The sequence below is a fragment of the Balaenoptera acutorostrata genome, chromosome 9 (assembly GCF_949987535.1).
Source record: "Balaenoptera acutorostrata chromosome 9, mBalAcu1.1, whole genome shotgun sequence".
Taxonomy (NCBI): Eukaryota; Metazoa; Chordata; class Mammalia; order Artiodactyla; family Balaenopteridae; genus Balaenoptera; species Balaenoptera acutorostrata.
The window spans coordinates 85,383,260-85,405,238 of record NC_080072.1 but is presented as its reverse complement, the minus strand read 5'-3'; the positions used below and the strand labels follow the sequence as shown (position 1 = coordinate 85,405,238).

The following is a 21,979-nucleotide window of genomic DNA, read 5'->3' as shown; positions in this document are numbered from 1 at the left end:
AATTGACCATCAACTAGGTCACAAAAGAAGCCGCAACAAATTAAAGAGGACAGAAATTATTTCAAGCACCTTTTCTGACAACAATGGCATGAAACTTGAAATCAAACACAGAATGAGAAATGGGAAAAAAAGAATTACATGGAGACTAAACAACATACTACTTAAAAACCAATGGGTCAATGATGAAATCAAGAGGAAATTAAAAAACACCTTAAGATAAACGACAATAAAAACACAACCATAGAAAATCAATGGGATGCAGCAAAAGCATTTCTTAGAGAGAAGTTCATAGCAATAAAGGCCTTCCTCAAAAAACAAGAAAAATCTTAAATAAACAACCTAACTCATCACCTAGAAGAATTAGACAACAAACAAACAATACCCAAAGTCAGCAGAAGGAAGGAAATAATAAAGGTCAGAGAGGAAATAAATAAAATAGAGATTTTTTTAAAAGTAGAAAAAAATCAATAAAACCAAGAGCTGGTTCTTTGAAAGGATAAACAAAATCAACAAATCTCTGGCCAGCATCTTTAAGAAAAGAGAGAGGACACAAAAAAGCAAACAATAAATAAATAAAAGAGGAGAAATAACAACTGATATCGCAGAAATACAAAAAAAAAGTAAGGAAATACTATGACCAATTATATGCCAACAAATTGGACAACCTAGAAGAAATGGACAAGTTTCTAGAAACAAGGGGCCCAACAAAACTGAATCAAGAAGAAACAGATAATTTGAACAGACTGATGGAATTCTACCAGATATACAAATAAGAATTTATATACTGATTCTTCTCAAATTCTTCCAAAAGACTGAAGGGAAGAAACACTCCCAAAGTCATTCTATGAAGCCACGATCACCCTAATAACCAAAATCAGACAAAGACACTACCAAAAAAGAAAATTACAGGCCAATATCTTTGATGAATACAGATGCAAAAATTCTCAACAAAATACTAGCAAACCAAATCCAACAACACATAAAAAAGATCATACACCACAACCAAGCTGGATTCACCCCAGGGTAACAAGAATGGTTCAGCATACACAAATCAATCAATGTGACAGACCACCACAACAAAAAAAGACAAGAACCACATAATCATCTTAATAGATGCAAAAGAAGCATCTGATAAAATTCAACATCCATTCATGACAAAAACTCTTACAAAAGTGGAAATAGAGGGAACATATCTCAACATAATAAAAGCTATGTATGAAAAACTCACCACCAATAATACTCAAAGGTGAAAAGATGAAAGCGCTGCCACTAAAATCTGGAACAACACAAGGATGCCCACTCTCACCACTTCTATACAACATAGTATTGGAAGTCCTAGCCACAGCTATCACACAAGAAAAAGAAATGAAAGGCATACAAATTGGAAGGGAAGAGGTAAAACTGTCACTATATGAAGAAGGTACTATATATAGAAAACTCAAAAGACTCCACACAAAAACTGCTAGAAATGATAAATGAATTCAACAAGGTAGCAGGATACAAAATTAATATGCAGAAATCTGTTGTATTTCATTACACTAACAATAAAATAAAGGGAAATTTTAAAAAAATTTCCTCTTAAAATCACATCCAAAAAAAAAAAGACTTAGGAATAAAGCTGATCAAGGATATGAAAAGATTTATATGCTAAGAACTTTAAAAAATTACTAAAGGAAATTGAAGATGATTCAAAGAAGTGGAAAGACATCCCATACTCTTGGATTGGAAGAATTAATACTGGTAAAATGGCCACACTACATAAAGCAGTCTACATATTTAATGTGATCCCTATCAAATTACACATGAAAGTTTTCAGAGAACGAGAACAAATAATCCTAAAATTGATATGGAACCATAAAAGCCCCAGAACTGTCAAAGTATTCCTGAGGAGAAAGAACAAAACAAGATGCATAACCTTCCCAGACTTCACAAAATACTACAAAGCTACAGTAATCAAAACAGCGTTGTATGGGCACAAAAACAGACATACGGATCAATGGAACAGAATAGAGAGCCCAGAAATAAACCCATACACCTATGGCCAATGAATCTTCAACAAAGTAGGCAAGAATATACAGTGGAGAAAAGACAGTCTCTTCAGCAAGTAGCATTGGGAAAGCAGGACAGCTGCATGTAAATCAACAAAGGTAGACCACACCCTCACACTATACACAAAAATAAACTCAAAATGGCTCAAAGACTTAAATATAAGACATGACAGCATAAAACTCCTAGAAGAGAACATAGGCAAAACATTCTCTGACATATATCATACAAATGTTTTCCTAGGTCACTCTCCCAAGGCAACAGAAATAAAAGCAAAAATAAACAAATGGGACCTAACCATACTTACAAGTTTTTGCGCAGCAAAGGAAACCATAAACAAAATAAAAAGGCAACCTACAGAATGGGAGAAAATAAGTGCAAGTGATGCAACAGACAAGGGCTTAATTTCCAAAATACAGAAATAGCACATAAAACTCAATAACAAAAAAACAAAAAACCCAATCAAAAAGTGGACAGAAGACCTAAATAGACATTTCTCCAAAGAAGATATACACCCCATCAAGCCTCTTATATAGCCTCATCCACCAGAGGGCAGGCAGCAGAAGCAAGAAGAACTACAATCCTGCAGCCTGTGGAACAAAAACCACATTCACAGAAAGATAGACAAGATGAAAAGGCAGAGGGCTATATACCAGATGAAGGAACAAGATAAAACCCAAGAAAAACAACTAAATGAAGTGGAGATAGGCAACATTCCAGAAAAAGAATTCAGAATAATGATAGTGAAGATGATCCAGGACCTCGGAAAAACAATGGAGGCAAAGATTGAGAAGATGCAAGAAATGTTTAACAAAGACCTAGAAGAATTAAAGAACAAACAAACAGAGATGAACAATACAATAACTGAAATGAAAACTACACTAGAAGGAATCAACAGCAGAATAACTGAGGCAGAAGAAAGGATAAGTGACCTGGAAGACAGAATGGTGGAATTCACTGCTGTGGAACAGAATAAAAAAAAAGAATGAAAAGAAATGAAGGCACCCTAAGAGACCTCTGGGACAACACTAAACACAACAACATTCGCATTATAAGGGTCCCAGAAGGAGAAGAGAGAGAGAAAGGACCAGAGAAAATATTTGAAGAGATCATAGTTGAAAACTTCCCTAACATGGGAAAGGAAATAGACACCCAAGTCCAGGAGGCAAAGCAAGTCCCATACAGGATAAACCCAAGGAAAAACATGCTGAGACACATAGTAATCAAACTGGAAAAATTAAAGACAAAGAAAAATTACTGAAAGCAGCAAGGGAAAAACTACAAATAAGATACAAGGGAACTCCCATAACGTTAACAGCTGATTTCTCAGCAGAAACTTTACAATCCAGAAGGGAGTGGCATGATATACTTAAAGTGATGAAAGGGAAGAACCTAAAACTAAGATTACTCTACCCGGCAAGGATCTCATTCAGATTAGATGGAGAAATCAAAAGCTTTACAGACAAGAAAAAGCTAAGAGAATTCAGCACCACCAAACCAGCTCTACAACAAATGCTAAAGGAACTTCTCTAAGTGGGAAACACAAGAGAAGAAAAGGACCTATAAAAACAAACCTAAAACAATTAAGAAAATGGTCAAAGGAACATACATATCAATAATTACCTTAAACATGAATGGATTAAATGCTCCAACCAAAAGACACAGGCTTGCTGAATGGATACAAAAACAAGACCCATATATATGCTGTCTACAAGAAACGCACTTCAGACCTAGGGACACGTACAGACTGAAAGTGAGGGGATAGAAAAAGATATCCCATGCAAATGGAAATCAAAAGAAATCTGCAGTACATTTACTCATATCAGATAAAATAGACTTTAAAATAAAGAATGTTACAAGAGACAAGGAAGGACACCACATAATGATCAAGGGATCAATCCAAGAAGAGGATATAACAATTATAAACATATATGTACCCAACATAGGAGCATCTCAATACACAAGACAACTGCTAACAGCTATAAAAGAGGAAATCGACAGTAACACAAAAATAGTGGGGGACTTTAACACCTCACTTACACCAATGGACAGATCATCCAAAATGAAAATAAATAAGGAAACAGAAGCTTTAAATGACACAATAGACCAGATAGATTTAATTGATATTTATAGGACATTCCATCCAAAAACAGCAGATTACACTTTCTTCTCAAGTGCGCACAGAACATCCTCCAGGATAGATCACATCTTGGATCACAAATCAAGCCTCAGTAAATTTAAGAAAATTGAAATCCTATCAAGCATCTTTTCTGACCACAACACTATGAGATTAGAAATGAATTACAGGGAAAAAAACGTAAAAAACACAAACATGGAGGCTAAACAATACGTTACTAAATAACCAAGAGATCACTGAAGAAATCAAAGAGGAAATCAAAAAATACCTAGAGACAAATGACAATGAAAACACGATGATCCAAAACCTATGGGATGCAGCAAAAGCAGTTCTAAGAGGGAAGTTTTTACCTATACAAGCCTACCTCAAGAAACAAGAAAAATCTCAAGTAAACAATCTAACCTTACAACTAAAGGAACTAGAGAAAGAAGAACAAACAAAACCCAAAGTTAGCAGAAGGAAAGAAGTCATAAAGATCAGAGCAGAAATAAATGAAATACAAACAAAGAAAACAATAGCAAAAATCAATAAAACTAAAAGCTGGTTCTTTGAGAAGATACACAAAATTGATAAACCATTAGCCAGACTCATCAAGAAAAAGAGGGAGAGGACTCAAATCAATTAAATTAGAAATGAAAAAGGAGAAGTTACAACAGACACCGCAGAAATACAAAGCATCCAAAGAGACTACTACCAGAAACTCTATGCCAATAAAATGGACAACCTGGAAGAAATGGACAAATTCTTAGAAAGGTATAAACTTTAAAGACTGAACCAGGAAAAAATAGAACATATGAACAGACCAATCACAAGTAATGAAATTGAAACTGTGATTAAAAATCTTCCAACAAACAAATATCCAGGACCAGATGGCTTCACAGGTGAATTCTATCAAACATTTAGAGAAGAGCTCACACCCATTCTTTCAAACTCTTCCAAAAATTTGCAGAGGAAGGGACACTCGCAAACTCATTCTATGAGGCCACCATCACCCTGATACCAAAACCAGATAAAGATACTACAAAAAAAGAAAATTTCAGACCAATATCACTGATGAATATAGATGCAAAAATTCTCAACAAAATACTAGCAAACAGAATCCAACAACACGTTAAAAGGATCATACACCACAATCTAGTGGGATTTATCCCATGGAAGCAAGGATTCTTCAATATACGCAAATCAATCAATGTGATGCACCATATTAACAAATTGAGGAATAAAAACCATATGGTCATCTCAATAGATGCAGAAAAAGCTTTTGACAAAATTCAACACCCATTTATGATAAAAACTCTCCAGAAAGTGGGCATAGAGGGAACCTACCTCAACATAATAAAGGCCATATACGACAAACCCACAGCAAACATCATTATCAATGGTGAAAAACTGAAAGCATTTCCTCTACGATCAGGAACGAGACAAGGATGTCCACTCTCACTACTATTATTCAACATAGTTTTGGAAATCCTAGCCACGGCAATCAAACAAGAAAAAGAAATAAAAGAAATACAAATTGGAAAAGAAGAAGTGAAACTGTCACTGTTTGTAGATGACATGATACTATACATAGAAAATCCTAAAAATGCCACTAGAAAACTACTAGAGCTAATCAATGAATTTGGTAAAGTTGCAGGATACAAAATTAATGCACAGAAATCTCTTGCATTCCTATACACTAATGATGAAAAATCTGAAAGAGAAATTATGGAAACACTCCCATTTACCACTGCAACAAGAAGAATAAAATACCTTGGAATAAACCTTCCTAGGGAGACAAAAGACCTGTATGCAGAAAACTATAAGACACTGTTGAAAGATATTAAAGATGATACCAACAGATGGAGAGATATACCATGTTCTTGGATTGGAAGAATCAATATTGTGAAAATGACTATACTACCCAAAGGAATCTACAGATTCAAGGCAATCCCTATCAAATTACCAATGGCATTTTTTACAGAACCCGAACAAATCATCTTAAAATTTGTATGGAGACACAAAAGTCCCCGAATAGCCAAAGCAGTCTTGAGGGAAAAAAATGGAGCTGGAGGAATCAGACTCCCTGACTTCAGACTATACTACAAAGCTACAGTAATCAAGACAATATAGTACTGGCACAAAAACAGAAACATAGATCAATGGAACAAGATAGAAAGCCCAGAGATAACCCCACGCACCTATGGTCAACTAATCTATGACAAAGGAGGCAAGAATATACAATGGAGAAAAGACAGTCTCTTCAATAAGTGGTGCTGGGAAAACTGGACAGCTACATGTAAAAGAATGAAATTAGAACACTCCTTAACACCATACACAAATATAAACTCAAAATGGATTCGAGACCTAAATTTAAGACCAGACACTATAAAACTCTTAGAGGAAAACAGCAAGAACACTCTTTGACATAAATCACAGCAAGATCTTTTCTGATCCAACTCCTAGATTAATGGACATAAAAAAAAACAAAAAAAACAAATGGGACCTAATGAAACTTAAAAGCTTTTGCACAGCAAAGGAAACCATAAAGAAGATGAAAAGACAACCCTCAGAATGGGAGAAAATATTTGCAAACGAATCAACGGACAAAGGATTAATCTCCAAAATATATAAACAGCTCATGCAACTCAATATTAAAGAAACAAACAACCCAATGCAAAAATGGGCAGAAGACCTAAATAGACATTTCTCCAAAGAAGAGATACAGATGGCCAAGAAACACATGAAAAGCTGTTCAACATCACTAATTATTAGAGAAATGCCAATCAAAACTACAATGAGGTATCACTTCACACCAGTTAGAATGGCCATCATCAGAAAATCTACAAACAACAAATGCTGGAGAGGGTGTGGAGAAAAGGGAACCCTCTTGCACTGTTGGTGGGAATGTAAACTGATACAGCCACTATGGACAACAGTATGGAGGTTCCTTAAAAAACTATAAATAGAATTACCATATGATCCAGCAATCCCACTACTGGGCATATACCCAGAGAAAACCATAATTCAAAAAGACACATGCACCCCAATGTTCATTGCAGCACTATTTACAATAGCCGGGTCATGGAAGCAACCTATATGCCCAACGACAGACAAATGGATAAAGAAGTTGTGGTACATATATACAATGGAATATTACTCAGCCATAAAAAGGAACGAAATTGAGTCATTTGTTGAGACATGGATGGATCTAGAGACTGTCATACAGAGTGAAGTAAGTCAGAAAGAGAAAAACAAATATCGTATATTAACGCATGTATGTGCAACCTAGAAAAATGGTACAGATGAACCGGTTTGCAGGTCAGGAGTTGAGACACAGATGTAGAGAACAAACGTATGGACACCAAGGGGGCAAAACCGCGGTGGGGTGGGGATGGTGGTGTGCTGAATTGGGTGGTGGGGATTGACATGTATATACTGATGTGTATAAAACTGATGACTAATTAGAACCTGCAGTATAAACAAACAAACAAAAAAAAAACAACTAATACTAAACTTTCTTTGGGTTATTTGTATGGAAATATGTTAACATGTTTCACACATTTCATGAAATTTCTAAAAATCTTATATATTCTGGTATAATGTTATAAGTCATAATTCTAGTTATTACTTTAAAATGTATATCTCAGAAATAAGAAAGAAAAAGAAGACATACAGATGGCCAATAGGCACAGGAAAAGATACTCAATGTTGTTAATTATTAGAGAAATGCAAATCAAGAGTACAATGAGGTACCACCTCACACCAGTCAGAATGGTCATCATTGAAAAATCTACAAATAAAAAATGCTGGACAGGGTGTGGAGAAATGGGAACCCTCCTACACTGTTAATGAGAATGTAAATTGGTGCAGCCACTACGGAAAACAGTATGGCGGTTCCTCACAAAACTGAAAATAGAGTTGCCATATGATCCAGCAATCCCAGTCCTGGGCATGTATCTGGACAAAACTGTAATTTGAAATGATACATGCACCCCTATGTTCATAGCAGCACTATTTACAATAGCCAAGACACGGAAGCAACCTAACTGGTTCATTGAGAGATGAATGGATAAAGAAGATGTAGTATATTTATACAATGGAATACTACTTAGCCATAAGAGAATGAAATAAAGCCATTTGCAGCAACGTGGATGCACCCAGAGATTATCATACTAAGTGAAGCAAGTCTAAATGAGAATGACAAACATCATATATCACTTATATGTGGAATCTAAAATATGACACAAATGAACTTATTTATGAAACAGAAAGAGACTCATAGACATGGAGAACAGACTTGTCACTGCCAAGGGGGAGGGGGTATTGGGGAGGGATAGATGGGGAATTTGAGATTAGCAGATCCAAACTATTATATATAGAATGGATAAACAACAAGGTCCTACTGTACAGCACTGGGACCTATATTCAATATCCTATAATAAACCATAAAGGAAAATAATATGAAAAAGAAAACTATGGGGAACAAAATAAATCAGGGACATTCATAAAAGAAATATTTCAATTATTTTCTGATGGCTTACAATATGCCAAGCATTACCCTAGACACTATATATATGAACTGAAATAGCCCTTGTCCTAAACACTAAAAAGTTCAACTTCTAAAGGGTGAGAGAAATAAGCAAACCAACAATTACAAGTGCTGATGGTTTTTCACTAAATCCAAAAAGATATTCATAGATCACTGAATCAGGAGATTTACCCTATTCACACAATCTAACATTTCTAACAAATAAGCTAAGAAATGAAAGAACAATGTTTAATGCTCTATGAATGGGATTTTCTTTTCTCTGAAAGGGCAAAATTTCTATCAGAAGTATTTCAGGATTTTCCTCTAAAATACCAGCACATTTCTTTGTTGTAGTAAACAACTTTGTACTTTCATTTTTTAACAAACTACTTTGAAAGGTAGATAAACCAAGGCGCTGACCCTGATAGAATAAATGACTTTAATGGCATTCTTTGAATTCTCTGAAAGAGAATTCTTTCAGAATTGTTGGCAAAGGTTTGTTTTACATGTATGCCTAGTAAAGCTTTAACTAAATGTGCAAGTGCCCTATCTCTGCAGAGAATGAAATTTTCTTTTCTGGTCAAAGAATCCTCAGGATATAAGAACTTGCTGTATAGCACAGGGAACTCTACTCAGTATTCTGTAATGGCCTATATGGGAAAAGAATCTAAAAAAAAAAAAAAGAGTGGATATATGTATATGTATAACTGATTCACATTGCTGTACACCTGAAACTAACACAACATTGTAAATCAACTCTACTCCAAATAAATAAATAAATAAATAAATAATACTTGTAACCAAAAAAATAAATAAAAAGCGATAACCTACCGGTATAGTTTCAGAAATTGCAGAAAGATACCCTTCCCTGGCCACCCTGTATAGCTGTCTATCCCACGTTACATCCACACACCACCATCCCCAAAAGAAAAACACTGCTGATACCTGAAATTCCTATAATTATCACTCCATTCGTTTGTATGAATTTAATAGGTGCTTTTTCACAGTTAAACTGTGAACATCCTAAGGGTGGGGGAATTGGAGGAAGGTGGTCAAAATGTACAAACCTCCAGTTACAAGAAAAATAAGTACTAGACATGTAATGCACAACATGATGACTATAGTTAACACGCTGTATGATATATGGGAAAACTGTTATGAAAGTAGATCCTAAGAGTTCTCATCACACTGATTTTTTCTTTTCTTTTTATTATATCTATATGAGATGATGGATGTTAACTAAACCTGTTGTGATAACCATTTCACAACATATGTAAATCAAATCACCATGCTGTACACTGTAAGCAGTGATGTACGTCAATTATTTCTCAATAAAACTAGGAAAAAATGTTAAAAAAAAAAGAATCCATAGAATAAAAACCTTTATATTTGAAGCTTCAAAGGGTTATACAGTTTCCAAAAGAGACTCACAAATAGAAATTCTACTTTGAATACAACTTTGAATTCTACTTCCCTGAGTTATGAGATACAATGCTCAAAAGCTAGGAGGAGCTGAAAAACATAAAGAAATCAGTAATGGTATAGAGATATATGCACAAGGGATGAGATATAGTCTGTCAATACTCTACGATATCCTTAGAACAGTAGAAGAAATGTTATTTAATAGAAGATCTGCTTCAATTTTTTCAGATGAACTTTCAATTTCAAGAATCCCCTGAAATTCAGCCACAGTTTTAGAACCCTCTCATATAAAGTGACAAGTATCAAAAAAGAGATAAGTATAACAAGAATACAAATATATATAATTTGAAAAGACAAATTCCGTAGAGAATATTTTAAAAGTCTTTAAGTTTCAAAAGAGTAAAAGGTTATAACTGTTCAAAAGGATGAGAAAAAAAGACTTCATAATGGAGTAAAGACAAAATGAAAAGTGGATAGCCTCAAGAGGGTGATATCCAGCACAGATAATTAATAGCATATGTAAATGTCAAAGAAACATGTAGGTTACGTATAAAAAAGCTTTGGAGGTAAGGCTGGAAAATGGGGTTATACTTTGAAAGGATATACTGCAGGAAGATCTAGTACTTAATATAGTTAGCACTAAGAAACCACATAAAATTTCAGAATACAAAAGTATTATGACCACAAAGACACTTGAAAATATAAATCTGGCAAAAGTGTACACAGTATAACTAGTTTTAGCTATACTCTTTTAGTCCCTACTTTTTAATCCTACTTATAGTTTCCCATTCTCAATTCCTTAATCTGTACAAGAAACTCCAAGTTATCCACTTTTTAAAAACATGACTAGCACAACTTAGTAAAAACAGCCTATTTCAAAAACATATTCTCTGTACTATTATCTAAGTCATTAATAATTGAAGCTTGAAAAAATTCTATGAAACCTGACTTCATAGATTCTCACCTCCTCTCACACTACCATTAAATTATATAAATTAATCTTTGAGAATAGTCCTTTAAAATCAGTTATAAACCACTCTATAAACCTCTCAACACTGTAATGCAACCAAACCAATCCTTTGCCTTTTTCTATCTACATTTACTCCTGTGGAGATTTCATGCAGTATCGTGAATTTAAACACCATTTATATGTTAATAATGCCCCAATTTCTATTTCCAGTTCAGGTTTCTCTCAACTCCCAACTATATCCATCTGCCTACTTGATAGCTCTACTTGTTTCACATCTAAAAGACATACAAGCTCAATATACCCAAAACAGAACTTCCAATCTTAGCTCCAAACCTACTCTTTCTCCCACATCTCAAATAATGGCCATTCTATTCTTCTAGCTGCTCAGGTAAAAATCTCTGGAGTCTACTTTTCCTCTTCTCTTTAATCCATATTCCCCTCCCATCTAAACCATCATAAAAATCCTGTCTGCTCTCCTTCAAAATATACACAGAAAACATTTGTGCATATAAAAAATTTAATCACTTCTAACCATCTCTTCAGCTACTATCTTGGTCAAGTCCACTATCGTTTCTTGTATGTATTATGGCAAAAGCTTAACTAGACCCTGTGTCTGACCTTATTCTCCTCCAATCTACTCTTAACAAAGAAGCCAGGATGGTCCTGTCAAAATACATTTTCTGCTCAAAAATCTTAAATAGCTTTACCTCTCACCCAGAATAAAAACCTATTGGGTTGGTCAAAAAGTTCATTCATATTTTTCCATAAGATGGTACGAAAACCCAAACAAACTTCTTGGCCAACCCAATACTTCCTTACTATGACTTTCAAGCTTAACATGATCTGGCCTCCCACAGTCTCTCTAATCTGGATCTTCTACTTTCCTCTCTTTCATTCATTCCACTCCAACAACACTGGTCTCCTTGCTGTTCTTCCTACACATTGGACACATGTCCAATCTTTGGAACTTTAAATTCTCTGTTCCTTATGTCCACAGTGCTCTTCACTCAGATCCACAAAGATCACTGTTTAACTTCCTTCAAGTCCTTGTATCAATGTCACTTTTTCAATGAGAATTAGCCTGTGCATCCCAAGACATACACATACACATAAACACACAACATACCTGGCACTCAAGATCCCTACTACCCTGCCTAAAATATATAACTTTTTAAAAATTTTTATTATTTATTATCTCTTTCTTACTACCCAAATAAAACTCCATGCAGACAGGTGTTTTCATCTTTCATCTGTTTTACTGACCAACAGATAGGTGAATGAATCCTAGAACAAAATATTTTACATGAAATGGATACCAAATTCAAGTCTCTCATTCTGGAGGAGGAGATAATGACCTTGACTTGTGCAAGGTCAGTCAGTAAATGGCAGAGCCCAGAAAAAAACCAGGTCTCCTTGGCCCTAGGCCTAGCTGTAGGCCTAGGCTTTTTTCCACCAGGACACAATGGTGGAACATAAGAGAATACATATGCAAATAAATTTTAAAAACAAGCAAACAAGCATAAATACATACAAGCACACCGACACAGATATAGACACATTTAACATAAAAATATTACCACTGTCAAGTAGAAGTATTATACATAGTAACTGGCTACCTATAAACAAACTTTTATTACTTACCTCTACCCCAGATTTTTTTGATGATATCTGCATTATGTTGTCTTCGAATTTATTTGCCTTGTCAAGTTGGGCTTTAAGTTGTTCAGCTAATTCCTTCAAATAGAAAGACAAGAAAAATAGGTGTGATAACATAGCTTCTTCATTTGTAGAATATTTCAAATTCATGTAACAATAGGGAAAACAGCATAGCAAACATCCAAGTAGCTCTCACCTAAATCTAGTTACCAACTCACAGCCTAGTATATTACATTTTAATGAACTCATCTGGGTAACAAAATTCTCAAATACCTGTAGAAATTGTTTATGCTTTGAAGGTTAATAATTACAAGGACATATATTTTAGGGAAGATAGGGAAATGAAAGAAATACATAACCTTAAGAATGGCATTTTTATAATTCCTTAGATATTATAAACTTCCAATACTCAGAATCTGTTACTTGTAAAAAGAAAGCCATCACAAGATTTAAAATATTACCTTCTTTATTGTTAAGTAATTTAGATAAAAATTCTGTATGTATTTCATTTTTACTCTAGGAAATCTATAAAAATTTATATTAAAAAACTGACATATAAAGCAATAAATCACAATGAAATAAATTAAATAAACAGGATTACATGACAAGCAAAGACAGCATTCTCCACTGCAGTGGTTCCATGAACACAGAACATCTCTTTTTTTTTTTTTTTTTTTTTTTTTAAAGGATTTTCTTATTTATTTATTTATTTATTTATTTTTGGCTGTGTTGGGTCTTCGGTTCGTGCGAGGGCTTTCTCCAGTTGCGGCAAGCGGGGGCCACTCTTCATCGCGGTGCGGGGACCGCTCTTCATCGCGGTGCGCGGGCCTTTCTCTATCGCGGCCCCTCCCGTCGCGGGGCACAGGCTCCAGACGCGCAGGCTCAGCAATTGTGGCTCACGGGCCCAGCCGCTCCGTGGCATGTGGGATCTTCCCAGACCAGGGCTCGAACCCGTGTCCCCTGCATTAGCAGGCAGATTCTCAACCACTGCGCCACCAGGGAAGCCCCAGAACATCTCTTTTAACATATGTTAACCTCTTAACTTGGTGACCTCTCTTCCACTATTTTAACTAATTTCATTGTGCTTTCAAAACTCATATGTTATTTTCTTGCTGTTGTTGTTGGTGGTGGTCTGTCTTGCTTACTAATTTCTGGGTTGAGCTTAAGTTCAGTGTTACCAAGAACCAGATTCAAAGAGAGAGAGCAGTAAATGCAAGATATGACTTTTATTACAGATATAAACTAATAAAAACAGAAGTTATCATGTTTGGCTACTTTTTGTTCTACTAAAGAGTGTCATACTGATGGTACACCAAAACAGAACACTACTCAAGATCACTTATATTTGGATCTGAGATGCATACATACATATGACCATGAGGGAATCAATTTTGTCAACACATGGAAAGCTGCCTGACTTTGTTATTCTGCCATGTGCAATGTAACAGTATTTGTATAATATAAATGTGACAATATAATAGATAGGTGCCACTCTTACCAAATAATTCTGCTTTCTATTCAATTGTGAGTTAAGTAAGTTTCAAATCACAACATTATTATGGGAATAAAGTGAGCTAATCTACACAAAGCATTTAACACATTGTCAGGCACAAATATGTTGCCTTAAGATTTGAAAAAATGAGTTAACCATCCTTTTTATTAGCTCATTTTTAAAGTTCCTAAGTAAGGGAATTTAAGAAAGTAATACACATTCTTAACAAAATATGACTAAAAAAGGGAAAGACAGTGACATCTTTATCTCCCTCAAATACGGTCAATAAGTTGTAAATACAATAATAAAGCAAATATCCAAGTTAAAAAGAAAATTAAAAAGCATTTAGTTCCCTAGAATCTTAAATTTCAGAAATTTGACAAATTACATAATTTACTTAGAAGTAGACAGTATTGTTCTTAGAAGTGTTCAAGAATTTCTTCAAAGAATCAATAAGCAGAAGTTATTTTCAAAGAGTGCTACATCCACACAGCTAAGGAACTTCCAAAATTACTTGTAAGAAGTTAAATATTTAGCAATTATTCTCCAAAAGAACAACATATAAGTCTTACCATATTTCCCATCATCTCTGCCTTGATAATCCTGGCTCCCAACTTGTTCTTCTCATCAACACTCAAGATGTGGATAGAGTCATCCACTGGACTACTCCTGTTTGAACAGGACAGATTAAGAGCATATGAAATACAAGTACATATTAATAACAAGTAAGTTGTTGCAAGTAACATCACCAATATTCAAATGTTACTTTAATTGACCTTAACAAAGCATTCAGCACAAACAGATCATGATTCTAGTACATTAAATAAATAAATAACCCTCAATGCTCCACCATAAATCAGTACTTAAAGATTCTATGTTACAATGCCATGATGGCCTATGGCAGTTATAATATCTGACCAAATATCCAGTAGCAATGAGAAAAATAATATAAGTCAGCTATTCTTCATTACTTAATATTCCCATACTCATTCTAAAAAAGAAACAAACAAAAATTAAAACACTAGAATCAGGCCATAACTCTACACAGCTAGGGAAACTCTTCTCATTCAATGTGATAAATTACTGATAATCTAAGAAACTATAATCAGGAAATTACATTTAACTGCATTTAAAGAATAAAAACAGTGACCATGTGCTCTTGCAAAGTCAACCCAGAATTAGACAACATAAACTAATTTACAACTATATCATGTGTGAAACCTATACTATGGAAGCCTCACAGAAGAAAAGAGAAATTTCCAGCCAAGGTCAGATTCCTGGCATATACAAAGTGGTCCCAACTTACTGCCTTAAGAAAGATTTGAGACTACAGTGCAGGGAGGGTGAACCCAGGCAGAGCATGAAGGACTCCTTAATGAGCGAGACATAGCTAAGAGTCCAAGGCAGCTAGAGAGGGGAGAGCTACACAGTGAAAGAATCCCAGAGAAGTGCAGAGAGTTCCCGTTGAGTATTCAGCAAGACACTACCTGGAGTCAGGGAAAGAACGATCCCAAAGGGTTAAAGGAAGAGTATTCAGCACTCCTGGAAATAGTGCCTGATCCTACAAGTCAGACTAGGAAAATTCATAATTCTGAAAGCACTGGGTAGAATATTAAGGGTCTTGCTTCATTAGTGGGAAATAAGTCCTAGACTAAATGCTGCTCTCAGCCCACCTAACAAATATAAAAAGCAGGAGTCAAAAGGACCAAACAGTCTCCAATTAAGTTAACTGTGTCCCAAAATAAAGCTCAAGAATACTTACAGGAATGCAAAAATATCCAGCACTCAACAAAGTAAAATTCATAATATCTAGTATCCAATTAAAGATTATCAGACATGCAAAGATGTAGAAGAGTAAAACCCATAATTAGGAGAGAAAGTTATCAATCAAACCCAGAACTGACACAGATGTAAGACACAGCAGACAAGGGCATTAAAAGTTATTATTATAAATTTATTCTATATGTTCAAAAAGTTAGAGACAACTAAGATATAAAATAGATAAGAATTTAGTTTCTACAAGTGAAAATTACAATGTCTGAGATAAAAAAAATACACTGAAAAGGATTAATGTAAGATTAGACTGCAAAAGAAAAAATCAGTTAACTTGAAGCATTAGAAACTATGCACAATGAAACACACAGAGAAAAAGAATTTTAAAAACAGAGAAGAACAACCAAGAGCTATGGGACAACCTTAAATACCCTACTATTCATGCCATTGGAGTCCCTGAAAGAAATGGGAGACAGAAGAAGCAAAGGCCAAAATTTACCAAATATGTTGAAAACTAAAAAACTTTCATATCCAAGAAGCTTACAGAATCCCAAGTACAAGAACAAGACAAACAAAAATATGACCTGAAAACAAACCACAGCAAGGCACATCATAATCAAATTGCTCAAAACTAGTGATAAAGAGAACATTTCAGAGCAGCCATAGGAGGAAAAAAAAAGACAGTAATGCACATAGAAACAAAGGAAAGTATGACAGCAGATTTCTCACCAGAAAAAATGTAAGCAAGAAGAGAGTAGCAATATCTTTAAAGTACTTTAAAATGCCAACCTAGAATTCTATATCAAGTGAAAATATCTTTTAAAAAAAAGTGAAATGAAGAGTTTTTCAGACATAAAAAGCTGAAAGAATATTAAAGAAAAGCCTTCAGGCAGAAGAAAAATTATACCAGACTGAAATATGGATAAACCCAAAGGAAGGAAGAGCAACAGAAATGATGACTACAAGGGTAAATATTTAATACTTGCTTCTTATTACTTAAATCTCTTTAAGATAACTATTTAAACAAAAATAACAACAGTGGTTTATAACCGGTATAAGTAAACTGTATGACAACACTAACAAAAAGGACAGGATGGGGAGAAATGTAAATAAACTATTGTAAAGTTCTTATACAGGAGTGGCATAATATCACTTGAAGGTAGATAAATTAAAGATGTATGTTGTCAAAGCTAAAGAAATCATTAAAATAACGAAAAGTATACAACTAAAGAAATGAAATGGAATCATAAAAATACTCAATCCAAAAGAAGTCAGATAAAGAAGAAAAAGAGAATAGGACTTCCCTGGTGGTCCAGTGGTTAAGACTCCACGCTCCCAATGAAGGGGGCCAGGGATCGATCCCTAGTCAGGGAATTAGATCCTGCATGCTGCAACTAAAAGCCTGCATGCCACAACTAAAAGATCCTGCACGCCACAACTGAAGATCCAACGTGAGGCAACGAAGACCCAGCGCAAAGGAAGGAAGGAAGGGAAGGAAGGGAAGGAGGGAGGGAGGGAGGAAGGAAGGAAGGAAATATTTTTTAAAAAGAAGAAGGGGGGCTTCCCTGGTGGCGCAGTGGTTGACAGTCTGCCTGCCGGTGCGGGGGACACGGGTTCGAGCCCTGGTCTGGGAAGATCCCACATGCCGCGGAGCAACTAGGCCCGTGAGCCACAATTACTGAGCCTGCGCATCTGGAGCCTGTGCTCCACAACAAGAGAGGCCGCGATAGTGAGAGGCCCGTGCACCACGATGAAGAGTGGCCCCCACCTACCGCAACTAGAGAAAGCCCTCGTGCAGAAACGAGGACCCAACACAGCCATAAATAAATAAACAAATAAAATTTTTAAAAAATTTTTTAAAAAAGAAAAAGAATAAAAAACAGATAAGACAAAGAGAAACCAAACAGGAAAATTACAGATTTGAACCTAATTATATCACAATATACATAAATGGTCTAAACACCTGAATTTAAAAGGCAGAAATCATCAGATGGATATAAAAGCAAAACTCAACTACAAGAAATGCACTATAAAGACATAAATGTTAAATATAACATGATGGAAGATGTAACATGTTTTAACACTAGTCAAAAGAAAGCTGAAGAGGTTTACTAAATATCAAATTAGATTACAGAGCAAAAAATATTGCCAGGGACCAAGAAAGTCATTTCACATGAAAAAGAAGTCAATCCATCAGGAGTACAGAAGAATCTGTAAATATTTATGCACCTAATAACAGAGCAACAAAATACATAAAGCAAAAACTGACAGAATTCCAGAGAAGTAGACAAATCTACAATTATAGTTGTTGATTTCAAGAACCCACTCTCAATACTTGATAGAATAAGTAAAGACAAAATCAGCAAGGATATGGAAGACCTGAATAACACTAGCAACTAATATGACCTAATCAACATTCACAGAATACTCCACCCAACAACAGAATACACATTCTTTCCAAGTGCATATAAAACATTTACCAAATAGACGATATCCTGAGCCATAAAACAAGTTTCAGTAAATATAAAGGGATTCAAGCCATACAAAGTAAGTTCTCTGACCACAGTGAAATTAAATTAGAAATTACCAAAGACATCTGCAAAAATCCTGAACTACTTGGAAACTAACTAAAACTAATTTAGCACACATGTAAATAACCCATGTGTCAAGAACAGAATCAAAGAGAAATTTAAAAGTATTTTCAACTGAATAAAAATATAAACACAACATATCAGAATTTGTGGGATGCTGCTAAAGCATTACTTACAAGGAAATTTATAACACTAAATACTTATATTAGAAAAGAAGATCTCAAATCAATGATATCAGCTTACAACTGAAGAAAGCAGAAAAAGAACAAATTAAATCCAAAGTAAGCAGAATATAAGAAGTAATAAAAATCAAAGTGGAAATAAATAAAAAACAGAAACAGTAAAGAAATTCAATGAAACTAAAAACTGGTTAAGACAATCAGTAAAATTGATAAACTTCTAGCCTGAATGATCAGGGAAAAAAAAAGATACAAATTACCAATAAAGAAATGATAGAAGCAAAACGAACACACATTCTAAGCACTTTACGAAAAGCTATCTGGAAGGCAAATAAGCACCTGAAGAGATGTTCAACATCAACAGTCATTAGGGGAACACAAAACCATGAGATACTGCTACACATCCTCTAGAACAGTGAAAATTAAAAAGACTGACTATTCCAAGTTCCTGCAAGAAGGTAGAGGAACTGGAAGTCTAACACTGCTGGTGGTAGTGTAAAATGATACAACCACTTGGTAAAACACTTTGGCAGTTTCTTAAAATTTAAATATATAGTTATCATATGATCTAGCCATTCTTCTCCTAGGTATTTACTCAAGAGAAAAGAAAGTGTACGTTCATACTAAGACTTGTACATGAATGTTCAAAGAAGCTTTATTTATAGCAGCCAAAAACTAAAAACATTCTAAATGTCCACCAGCAGGTGAATGGAAAAACAAATTGTGGTACAATATATCTGCTAATAGCATGCTATCCATCAACAAAAAGGAACAAACTATTGTTATATGCAACAACATGGATGAAATTCAAAACAATCATGCAGAATGAAAGAAGCCAGCCAGAGCAAAAAAAAAAAAAGTGTATAAGGTATGAGGTATGATCCCATTTATATAAAACTCTAGAAAATACAAACCAGTCTATAATTTAAAAAAAAAAAGATGAGTAGTTGTCTAGGGGTGTTGCTAGGGTGTGTGGAGAGGCAGGAGGGATGATTATGAAAGGGCACCAGGAAACTTTTGGGGGTGATGGTTTTATTAGAATATACACATTTCAAAAACTTATCAAATTGTACACTTTATATACATATGCAATTTGTACATATGCAGTTTTATGTAGATTATACTTCAATAAATTGTTATTTTTAAAAACCCTCAAAGGGAGTGATAAAAAAATTTAAAGCAGAAAAAAATCAGTCATAATCACAAATATCTATGATATTACTAGTTTTCTTCCATATCTAGATTTTATCATACTCTACTGAAATTAACCTGAGTTTTCAACATATATTCTGAGCAAGTAATAGCAAAACACACAAAGTGCTAAAAATCAAAACTTTAACCATATGTGGAAATTATATTTAAATACTGAATTCCTTTTGGGCAAAAAAAAAAAAGAAATCTGTTAGAGGTTTTTTTTTTTTTTTTTAAGACATTAATCTCTGTAGGAAATCCAAAAAAAAACCCATTTCTACTCATATTGGTGAAAGGAAAGGCAATACTATGGTGCTTAGATTAAGAAATGTAAAATATTTCAGGTAAAGCACCATTAGAAAAAACATATTTTTATTCCCTCTCAAGTTCCTTCAGTCTACATTTTTAAAACCAATGCAGTGGGGACCCTGCAGTCGTGTAAGCAGGAGAACATTACTCGTTTTTACATGCTTTAATAAAAGATATTGCTTGTATCATTAGTTGTACGTTTTTTGTATGGAAAATATTTTTCAGTAACTTTTTTCAAATTAAATTCTGAGGTATACATCATTTTTCTTGTATTGTAAATGTAATTTATTTGAATTTCAGGCAACCCAATAATATTTCTACAAAAATGTCAATAAACATGAGATGAATAGCAGAAGGAATTTGTCAAAGTCATATGATTTAAGTTCCAAGGAATATCTCTGATACAAAAACAACCTCTCTTGTTACTTCATTCTTTGTCACACAAGACCAGATAATTTTTTTCAAATTTGAATGAGTAAAACAAACGGTCTATTTCTCTCACTTTCAGTTTCTAAGGATGACTTAAAGGAAACATGTGCACATGGAATAATTTTAAGGCGATTTTATTCCAAAGGTTCATTAATATATTTTTGTAAAAATAAAATAAAAATTATTTCTTAAAATTTTTTTTATTTTTTACTATAAAAAATTAATAAATCTATTTTTAAAAACTAAAAAAAAATTTTCTGAATACATTTATTCTTAATAATTTTTTTATTTTTTATTATAATAGCTTTATTTTATTTTATTTTATCCTCTTTCTTTCTTTCTTTCTATTTTTTTCTCCCTTTTATTCTGAGCCGTGTGGATGAAAGGCTCTTGGTGCTCCAGCCAGATATCAGGGCTGTGCCTCTAAGGTGGGAGACCCAACTTTAGGTCACTGGTCCACAAGAGACCTCCCAGCTCCACGTAATACCAAACGGCGAAAATCTCTCAGAGATCTCCATCTCAACATCAAGACGCAGCTTCACTCAATGACCAGCAAGCTACATTGCTGGACACCCTATGCCAAACAACTAGCAACACAGGAACACAGCCCCATCCATTAGCAGAGAGGCTGCCTAAAATCATAATAAGGCCACAGACACCCAAAAACACACCACCAGACGTGGACATGCCCACCAGAAAGACAAGATCCAACCTCATCCACCAGAACACAGGCACTATTCCCCTCCACCAGGAAGCCTACACAACCCACTGAACCAACCTTAGCCACTGGGGACAGATACCAAAAACAACGGGAACTACGAACCTGCAGCCTGTGAAAAGGAGACCCCAAACACAGTAAGATAAGCAAAATGAGAAGACAAAAAAACACACAGCAGGTGAAGGAGCAGGGTCAAAACACACCAGACCTAACAAATGAGGAGGAAATAGGCAGTCCCTAAAAAAGAATTCAGAATCATGATAGTAAAGATGATCCAAAATCTTGGAAATAGAATAGACAAAATGCAAGAAACATTTAACAAGGATGTAGAAGAACTAAAGAGGAACCAATCAACGATGAAAAACACAATAAATGAAATTAAAAATACCCTAGAAGGGATCAATAGCAGAATAACTGAGGCAGAAGAAAGGATAAGTGACCTGGAAGACAGAATGTTCGAATTCACTGCTGTGGAACAGAATAAAGAAAAAAGAATGAAAAAAACTGAGGACAGTCTCAGAGACCTCTGGGACAACATTAAACGCACCAACATTCG

The 21,979-nt window shown here is 34.6% G+C and overlaps 1 protein-coding gene across 2 annotated transcripts in view; it reads right to left on the bottom strand.

The window, feature by feature from the left end:
• The window catches only part of CWF19L2 (CWF19 like cell cycle control factor 2), a 185,528-nt gene that overhangs the window by 84,501 nt on the left and 79,048 nt on the right, over positions 1-21,979 (bottom strand). For both annotated transcript variants that reach the window (XM_007182672.3, XM_057553460.1), the window contains exons 9-10: positions 14,806-14,902; positions 12,727-12,819 (exon numbers count right to left, since the gene is read on the bottom strand). In XM_007182672.3, coding sequence (XP_007182734.1) covers positions 12,727-12,819; positions 14,806-14,902 — 190 coding nt within the window. The remainder of the gene's footprint in view (positions 1-12,726; positions 12,820-14,805; positions 14,903-21,979) is intronic.